Genomic DNA, 9,753 nt, shown 5'->3' with positions numbered 1-9,753 from the left:
AAATGCCAGTAGTTTGTCTTATAAACTTGAACGTCTACTTTTAGTTTTTAGTTTACTCATAGTTAATTAAGAGAACCTGGTTATTTGAGATGGTTGCACCATTAACACTTGTTTTATTATGAAAATACAAAACCTGTACTTCCGGTTTTCTCTGCGGTCTGCGTGTGTAGCTGTGCACAAACAACTATGATTTTAGGTTTATGACTTACTGCAGCTGTTACCCCAATAAGACATCCTCTCAAATTAGTCAGATGTTTCCTCACATTAGGTCAGTCAGCTAAATTAAAATCAAACTCAGAATCTGAATACTTATTAATCCTGAGGGCAATGGTTTGGTAACAATCAATTAAAATATATATATATGAAAGACAGGAAATGTAACTGTAACTGTAACTGTAAGAAGAATGTAAACCACACAGCACAGATGACAGCACACAAGCATAAAACCTCCTGCGCATGAAATAATATATTTAAAGCCAAGAAGTCGGTAGTGAGCAAAATACGTGTCAAGTACATTCCAGGGACCTTAATCGTAAGCTGGGATAATATGTATTTAAAATGTTAATAATGTGTGTTTAAACGCCGAAGTGTCAGTTATACGTTTTGGTACCTTAGGCTGCTGCGTAAACTTTTGGTAGACAGGAGTGAGTTACCAACTGGTTTATTTTGATTAACCGTCCCCAACGATGTAGAGTTCCTACAAGCTTCATCCTGTTCCTAAATATACTTTAAAAAGTTATCTTGGTAGTTGTTGTTTGGGGTTTTTTTTTAATGTAAATAGTGTTGACTTTTTTTTATTAGTATTTTTTCCAGTCATGTCACAACACAATTTAAATCAGATATTATACCTAAAACATCGACCCGTCTATTTTCTTATACCAGTTTGAGGCAGGTTAACACACAGAGACAGACAACAGATAAAAAAAAAACAAGTGCTGGATAAACAGAACAGCTGTAACAAGGCTGGTTAAGGTAAAACGCTGTGCTGTGCTTGTAATGGAAGAAGAGCACTGTCCAACTTTGAAGTGATCTTAGTTCCTGGAAAATGAGCCATGTTCCTTTACTGAGAGTATTGGATCTGATTTTTGCAGCCTATTTTGTATTTAGGATCCCAAGGTGGAAACCGTTTCCTAAACAACAGGAACAATAGCATACACTAACAGTCATGTCAGACATTACTAACTGAGACTGAATTCAACGTTTCTTATATGCAGGAAGATTAAACTCTGATGTCACAGTTCAACCTGTCAAGGTCTAAATCATCTGATTGAAGACAACACTGATAATCTTCAGTTATGAATTTTATATGCTTTAAATTGTTATAGCATATATAGCTATATGCTCAAGTCAACCCTGCAACACAAAGCGCATGTGGCACGGCATCCATGCCATCACTAACTACAGGAAGACGACACCTGCCTGCCATGGTGACGCCTCCATACCAGATGCACTGAACAACTTCTGCACGGTTTGACGCTCAGAATGATGTGTTGGTGAGGAAGTCGAACCCCACTCCTGGACTTTCTGTCGGAGAGACCTCAGACAGTTCGGATCGGTAACAGCATCTCAACACCACTACACTGCACTTTCTTTAAAAACATAACACATTTTGGGATGAACTTAGGGCACCATGGCATCATCTGGCAGCAGATTTTTATCAAGAATGTCTTGGTATGTTTTTCCATTCATCCTTTAATTATTTGAAGTGTGACTGTAGCCTACTGCTGCTGAAATACTGAAAAACAGACACCATCATGTTCCCACCTCCAAAATTCACTGTTGATGCAGACTGAGCAACTTTCTGCTGGATGGTTTACTGTCTGGATTTTGGCCAAATGTATAATTGCCAGATTCTGATCCACTCTTCCTTTCCTGGTCCTCATTGTGAGTTGTTTTTTTTTTTTTAAATCATAGAAGCTGTGCAATACTGTACAGCAGATTAATGGGACAGCACTGCAGATGCTTTAAAACCTGCCATAGAATCCTCTGGTTCTTCAACATTAAAGTAATCCAGTGACAGTTATGCGTATTTCCACTGCTGTACAGCAAACAATAACTGTTAATAATTAATTTTGCAAACTTTATTTTTCAAACTGTAAACAAGTACGGTTTAAAAGAGCACTTCATAGCTGCATAAGAGTAACTCAGATTAACCAAGTAACCTAAAGTGTCCAGCAATCATATAAGGACCCCGTCCTACTTTGGGCTCCGCCTCCACATACGCGCGCGGGTTATTGAATTTACGCGCGAGGAATTTAATTCCGCCAGTGAAATGCAATTATTTGCTCAGATTATTATTATTATTTTCTCGTGCATTTGTTGTAACATAAATGTCATTCCATATTTGTCTCTTCTGGTTTCTCACCCATCTAAGGGGCTCGTCATCTCTGCCAAGTTCTAGTTAAAAGAAGAAGAACTTAATTTGAATGCTTAATAGGACTGTATGTTACAATCCTTAGAGTAATTAGCACAATCCTTGAGTGGGTTGGAAGCGGGGGAAGCACTCGAACTAATTCGAAGTTTCAAGTCATAATGCGACAACAGTCAGTTCCGACGCATCATGTTTCATTTCATCATTTCCTTGTTCTAACGCTTTTGGCGGCACGTTTTCCCACAACCATCTTCTTCACCGCGTTTTCATTCATCCATCCAGGGATACCCAGAAGAAGACGTTGTTCGACTCGCAGGTCAGCTCCGACTCGAGTGCTTTGTTTTTATTAGCTTGCTTCAACACAGCGTTTGGCTTTTGGATGTTAATTGTCGGTTTGGTTTTTATCGCATAAAGAATCGGAACACGTGTACTTGTTACTACTTAATGTATCGGTTACTCGTCGTTTAACTTGCTGGGTAAATTTAAATTCATCAAAACAATTAAAGTTGGGGTTAATTAAACTCAAACACAGCTTCCGTCGCTAGAATAACGAGACACATATATTTATTCAAAGTTAATATCACTTTAATGATCCATCCTCTAAAGTTTCTTTAGTCAGGCAGTTGTTACAGATATTTAAAAAAACAGCAATATGCTTTAATCCGTTGAACATGTATTATGTTCCTTTCAGTAGATTAAGAAATAAAGTAGAATAATGTGATAAGACAACATGTGGAGATGTGACGTTAAACCATATTAATGACGCAAGTCGATGTCTCACAGCCAGTCTCGGATGGACAAACCCTGCGGCATGGGGTGGCATGTGCCACACTACAATGATGTCTTGCCACCCTAGTTTTGCATATGACAGTGTTGTTTATTAAAATAAGATAGCATTAACACCTTTAACTACAGTTAACACGAAATATAAATTCTCAAACTGAACATATTGCATAGCGTTACCCCCCCACCCCTCCATCATTACCACGTGGTTCAGCCCCAATAGTGCGGACAGATGTTGTGCCAAAAAGTGTTGCCTGCCAAAAACTGATTTCCAATGTTTCCGTGTGTTTTTTATGTGTAATATCTTTACGTATGTTGGTAAATAGACTTCGGTGAACAAGGTTTACAACAGGGTTATATATAAAATGTATAAATTACCTGTTTGTCAAGTATCCTTATAACTCTGTGTTATTGTACTTACATTATAACCAATCCGGTCCTTTTTGTCCACTTGATTGTTACAGGGATGTTGTTTGTGGCCCATGATTACTTGATGTCATTCATGAGGGTCAATTTTGACACATGTTTTACATATTATAGACCAACAACTTATTTATAGCATTTTAAATATGAGCAATCCGTTTTTGTCAAATACGGGAAATCAGTGTTTGGCAGGAGATTACTTTTATCCCTGTGGTGTTCTCCTCTGTCTTGTGGCAGACAAACAAATTTTTACAGTCACAAATAATTTGTGGGGCAACTTATTGTGACACCTGACTGTTCTCTCATTTGAGTTATACTAGTATTTTTAAATGGTTGTACAAAAGAAACAAGAACAAAAAAAAGTTTCTGTTCCTGCAGTCAACAGAGCATTTACTCAGTCAGTACATGTGATGGAAACACATAATTTTAATCATTATTAAGGGTCTTCTATTGACATCCGCAGAGACGTGACAAACTATCAGGATGTCGAATGAAAAGAGTGCACCTGTTGACCGGTGAGTCTGATTCCTAGAGATATACACACATCTAAAAGGATCCTCCTTTACATTGGAGGATTCTTTTACACTGGTTGGCGCTTCTTCTCACTTGTATTTTGTTTTCACAGCGGACAGGCTGTGGCCCTGATTATCTTTGTGCTCGGTCTAGGAACTCTGCTGCCCTGGAATTTTTTCATCACAGCATCTAAGGTTTCATGTTCACGTCATTTTCCACATTTTTAGCAGCAGATTCTTTACTCTAAATTGAGACCATCTTGACTATGGTCTATCCCTGTATCACATGTTAGCACTGTTAACTTTGAAAATGAATTGTGTAGGTAGGCAGGTCAGTTTGTTTCAATGTATACATTTTAATTAAATGATTTTATTATTAAAATAATGAAATAATGATGATTTTACTTAAAAACTGCTTGTATTTTATTCTTATTTAGGATTTTCATGATACACTACTGAGAAGAAAATAAGTTAAAAAAACTTGTCTGCAATTTTGCACAGGGATTCAAATCATTCTTGTTCTTTCTGTGTTTATTCTGTTACTTGAATCTTTTAGCATGTACAGTATGTCCTTTTATAGTAAATTGCTTTTTTTTATCTTCCTCTTTAAGTATTTCAATGAACGTCTCAACTCAACTGGCACATCAGGAACTTCTCCCAAAGACTATAGCTATGACAGCTGGATGGCTTTGCTTTCCCAACTGCCACAGCTGCTGTTTACCCTTCTCAACTCTTTCCTGTATCAGCGGTGAGTGTTCAGAGCACTAAAACTGCTTGAATGGCTCTTCTAGATTAAGTTTGAGTCACAAGAACAAGACCTTTAACGTTTTTAAATCTCTAGGACGCCAAAATTCCATTTTCCGCAGTTCCACTGCTGACACTTCAGAGGCCATGTATCACTCTTTATGTGTAAGACAACATCATAACCATAATACAAAGATTCAATCTACTTTCCTAACTTTGTAAAAGGATAAAGATAAGAAATAATAGATCCAGAAACATAAATTTACTGAAATGTTATGAGTGACCCTAGTTTCTCATGCAATGGCAACATAACATGTTCATTTTAATAAATGCTTTCCAGCAAGTATTACACTGACTATAACTACAGTGAAATCCAAGACACAGTGAGGGAAAGCATTTTGGTCATCAGCTTTTCAGAGTTTTCATTGCACTTTTTCACAGTGGACTATTACAAACATAGAATAGATGCTGCCGCAAATTCTTCCAGACTTGACCCTTGACCCTCCCTCCATGATGTTAGCGTTCCAGGTGCGCTGTTGCAGATGGGTGGGACAGTAACAACAAAGAATTTACTTTCATTGAGTTTTTGAATTAGAGTTAATTATATGATTAATGTATTTATTTGTATTTGTTTTGCTTTAAGCAGTAGCAGTAGTAGTAATGTTAATGTTTTTTTCTTTAAACTGACTGAATGAACGAGCACATCTGCTCCAAATCTCTGTAATGTTGTTAGGAATTACTGCAATAGTCTGTAAGCATAGCTGGCTGGTACTGACAGAAATATGATGTCAATGTTAATAAAAGTTGAACCAAGCTGTCCTTAGTGGACAGGACAGGACCAGGTTTACCTGAAAACTAAAGAGTCTGATTATCTCCTCTGTTATCTGATGGTAATGAAGACATGTCTCTGTGCAGCGTGAGGGAGCGTGTTCGTGTGCCCTTCAGCCTGGTCGGCATCTTCCTCCTTTTCTCTCTCACTGCTGCTTTGGTCAAGGTCCCCATGGAGCCGGACAACTTCTTTTCCATTACTATGGCAACCATCTGGTTCATTAACAGTAGGTTCACTCAAACGATCCCATGACTGCAGTAACATTTTTACAGCTACAGATGAACTATGTAGCAGCTGTAAAATGTTTGTATCAGATCCCTAAATGTTACATTTGGCACTGGCAAATCACAACGTAGTTCAAACATTAAATTGTAAATACTTTTCAGGCTTATTGTCTTTATCAAAAATATGCCAAGAATTATAGTCTAAGTATATATATGTGTATGTATATATATGTAGACTATAATTATAGTCTAACTCATCATGTACCTTGTGTGAGTGCAGTGTGCGGAGCAGTGCTGCAGGGCAGTCTCTTCGGTATGGTGGGCCTCTTACCCCCTCGTTACAGCACTCTGTTCATGAGTGGTCAGGGCCTCGCTGGGATCTTTGCCGCCTTAGCCATGCTCTTCTCTATTTTAGGTAAGCATTGATCCTCCTCACAGGCAAAATGTATTTATTTTTTTATTTCATCGTTAGTAATCTAAATATACCAGTATCACACTGTAAAAAATGTAAAATTACTGGAGTTTGGAGGTGTAAATGAAGCTGTTTGCCTGCAGGTAAATCAGATCAAAGCTCGGCTGCACTGGGATACTTCATAACACCCTGTGTGGCTACTCTGGGGACTCTGGTATGCTACCTGCTGCTGCCACGCCTGGTATGGAGACACCACATAAAATCACTATCACAAAAGGACATGAAAATGACTGTTTTGAACTGAACTGAAAAATCTGTGTCATATATTAACTAAAAAAATGAATTGAATCATGTCAGTGGAAGAAAAGCCACATTACAGTCTTCTGAAAATGTTGACTCCTCTGCAGAAGTTTGCTGATTTCTATCTGAACAGACATCAGCCTGATAAAGTGGAGGAGGTCTTCCTTGAGAGCACAGGTTGGTTCTCATTAAGTATAATGAATAAAAATATGATTTTTTTCAGCGTTATGTAAGATAGCTGACATGTTAGCCGAGCTACGTTCAGTGTTAATGAGGCTTACAACTGATTCTTTTGATTTTTCCTTTCAAAGAAAAAAATAAAAAGGACCTGGAGGCAAACGGGAAGCTCAGTAAGCAAGAGGAGAATCAGGAACATTCCTCAGTCCTGGCTGTCTTTAAGAAGGTGAACGTTAGCTTTGGTGTCCATTTTTTAAACTTCTTCTGCTAGCATTGACTAAACCCCTCAAACCTCCTCTGTTGATCACAGTAACATGTTTTAAACTGTTTAGACTTTTGCTTACATAGAGACGTACTGGTCCGCGGCTCCAAATCTAACAACCCAAAATTGTTATGATGGCGCAGTCTAATGTAATAGTGGAAGCTGGCTCTGAGAGGTTGTACAAAGTCTTCTATCAAAGAGCTGATACACTTTTGCTAACCTCAGATGAAAAATGTTCCTCGTGTAGTCCTGGAGCTTATCTTCACACGCGTTCCCAAATGCCTCCTTACTGGAATCACTGACTAACACCTTCCTGTGTTTCTCAGATCTGGCTGATGGCTCTGTGCGTGACGTGTGTCTTTGCTGTTACCCTGTCGGTGTTTCCTGTCATCACGGTGCGAGTAAGGACTGTCTACGACAATGATGGATGGGGTAAGACATCATTACAGCATTACTGCAGACTACAGAAGCATCTGGTTGACCATATGACTCCAGAGCAGGTTATGTGTTCAGCACAAGTTTGTGTAATGGTCTAACCAAGTTAAAGAGAAAGAGAAACCCTCAGGCCATTGAAAACTTTCTGCAAAAATTCCTCGCTCACCGATGAATTCTTCCTTATAGTCCACCCTCTGCTTCCTCTTCCTAACAGACAATGTGTTCACCTGTGTCTGCTGCTTCATTGTTTTCAATGTCATGGACTTGGCCGGTCGCACAACCCCATACATCGTCCAGTGGGTGAGTCTGCGGCCTGCCTTCTTCAAACATTTTTGTTTCTAAGATAGAAATCAACAAACCAATCGAATATTGTTTCGTGAGGACTGGAGGTGTTTTTTTCCACTTCAAAGGATTCCTGTGGAAAACGGCCTTTACTGAAGGATTTCAATAAATACCATTTTGATTATGAAAGCAATAAAAAAAAATGTTGTTTTAGTATTGGAATTTTTACAGTGTCCATAGTCTAAATATATTACTTAAATAGTTTGATAGCATCGTTATTAGTTATTAGTTATTTACAGTTACATGTGTCCACATTATAGACAATATAAGCACGGTTATTTTGTTGCATGGTTATTGTGATGTGAAACAATAACAGATGAAATCCACAAACTTTATAGTTTAAAGTCCAGACTTTTGCCACAAGTTGAAACTGAGACTCAGTGAGGCTGCGTCTTGCTGCTAGATCATCTTAAATCATGTGATTTGGAAATGCAGGCGTGTCTACTGACTCCAGAGGACTGATAGCTGAAATCCACACAGCACTCATTGAGTCGTTATGTTACACGTAATCTGACTTTGAAGTTGCGATGTTACAGATAACTTCAGTGACTGATTTCTGTATGTTTTTGTGCAGCCGTCGAAGGAGAGTCGTTGGTTTCCTGCCGTCGTGTTTTCTCGCCTGGTCTTCATCCCTCTGGTCATGTTATGTAATGTCCAGGACTCTAAACTCACCGCCGTCTTCCGCCACGACTGTGCCTTTGTCGTCATCATGGCTCTGTTCGCCTTCTCGAATGGATACCTGGCAAGCCTCTGCATGGCCTACGCTCCACAGTGAGTCCTCAATAGACCCCAATTTTTAAAAAATCCCTCTATAAGATATAAACTGCTCTTTAATGATGTGACTTAGTTTGTGTGCTAACACGTGAAAACTTCCACGACTTGATTACAATGAGGCAGATGTGATGGAGCTTGAAGCACAAGATAAATCAATACTGTACTGATCCCACGAGGAACGTGATTGTGTTACAGCAGCAGCATAAGGTCAAAGTGCCACAGGTGCATAGTGAGGGACTTTTACTGTGTGAGAGTGAGAAGAAAATCTCTCTATAAAACAGTAATCTAAAATAAAAAATAAGAATGAGAAAATTTCCATTGGAGTTTTATTTGATTTGTTTGAATATTTAAATTAAATTAAGCGTTTGTACCTGAAAGTAGGTGAAAACTGAATCCTTGCTTCACTTTAACAAACTCAAGAATTACAGACACAAGAAGCCAGTCACAGCTCTGAGTCCCCACATGTTGGGCACATGAGCTACGCATAAAATGTAACATAGGATTTATTTCAGCCGAAATAAAGAAATAACTCTGCCAAAGGTGCAGACCGCCTACTTTATATGGCACCTTATATGTATGTTACCACTGACTGAGAACACTACACCCACTGACACATGCACACCATTCCTGTGTTTCTTGTGAAACATGTCATTCAAGTCACAGACTTCAGTGGAACAAAACAAAGACATTCAGCACAATTTTCTGGCTGAACAAAACCCAAGAAGAAGAAGAATGTCTTGTGGCACCTAGTGGCTGGATGGTGCAACTGCAAAATCTTTTGGTGTGAATTTTGAACAGGGTCAGGGAAAGTTCCCTCTAAGCTGCGCGCGTGCGCACTGCTGACACGGTCTCTGCGCACAGAAAATCTGTGTTGTGCACAAAAAAGAAAAAAATTTAACCGGAATTGAAATTAAAATTAAAACTTTAACAATTCTGTTTTGCAGTGTTAGTAAGTGACTGGCTGCTCCCATATGGTAAATGGTAAATGGCCTGTATTTGTATAACGCTTTACTTAGTCCCTAAGTACCACCAAAGCGCTTTACACTACATTCAGTCATCCACCTATTCACACACACATTCACATACTGGTGATGTCAAGCTACATTGTAGCCACAGCTGCCCTGCGGCGCACTGACAGAGTATGGGGTTAGAATAATGCCACCTT

General features: G+C 38.8%; 1 protein-coding gene across 1 annotated transcript in view; it reads left to right on the top strand.

The window, feature by feature from the left end:
• The first annotated feature begins 2,583 nt into the window (after positions 1 to 2,583).
• The window catches only part of LOC102205477 (equilibrative nucleoside transporter 2-like), a 9,562-nt gene continuing 2,392 nt past the window's right edge, over positions 2,584 to 9,753 (top strand). The window contains exons 1-12 of the mRNA XM_005747123.2: positions 2,584 to 2,687; positions 4,041 to 4,092; positions 4,203 to 4,284; positions 4,701 to 4,837; positions 5,749 to 5,888; positions 6,167 to 6,301; positions 6,442 to 6,539; positions 6,706 to 6,775; positions 6,910 to 7,001; positions 7,364 to 7,469; positions 7,687 to 7,772; positions 8,389 to 8,585. Of these exons, the coding sequence (XP_005747180.1) occupies positions 4,061 to 4,092; positions 4,203 to 4,284; positions 4,701 to 4,837; positions 5,749 to 5,888; positions 6,167 to 6,301; positions 6,442 to 6,539; positions 6,706 to 6,775; positions 6,910 to 7,001; positions 7,364 to 7,469; positions 7,687 to 7,772; positions 8,389 to 8,585 (1,175 nt within the window). The 5' untranslated portion in view covers positions 2,584 to 2,687; positions 4,041 to 4,060. The remainder of the gene's footprint in view (positions 2,688 to 4,040; positions 4,093 to 4,202; positions 4,285 to 4,700; positions 4,838 to 5,748; positions 5,889 to 6,166; positions 6,302 to 6,441; positions 6,540 to 6,705; positions 6,776 to 6,909; positions 7,002 to 7,363; positions 7,470 to 7,686; positions 7,773 to 8,388; positions 8,586 to 9,753) is intronic.

The sequence above is a fragment of the Pundamilia nyererei genome, unplaced genomic scaffold (assembly GCF_000239375.1).
Source record: "Pundamilia nyererei isolate P.nyererei 1_Seehausen unplaced genomic scaffold, PunNye1.0 scaffold00189, whole genome shotgun sequence".
In the NCBI taxonomy this organism is placed as follows: domain Eukaryota; kingdom Metazoa; phylum Chordata; class Actinopteri; order Cichliformes; family Cichlidae; genus Pundamilia; species Pundamilia nyererei.
This window is presented reverse-complemented; position numbering and strand designations above follow the sequence as displayed.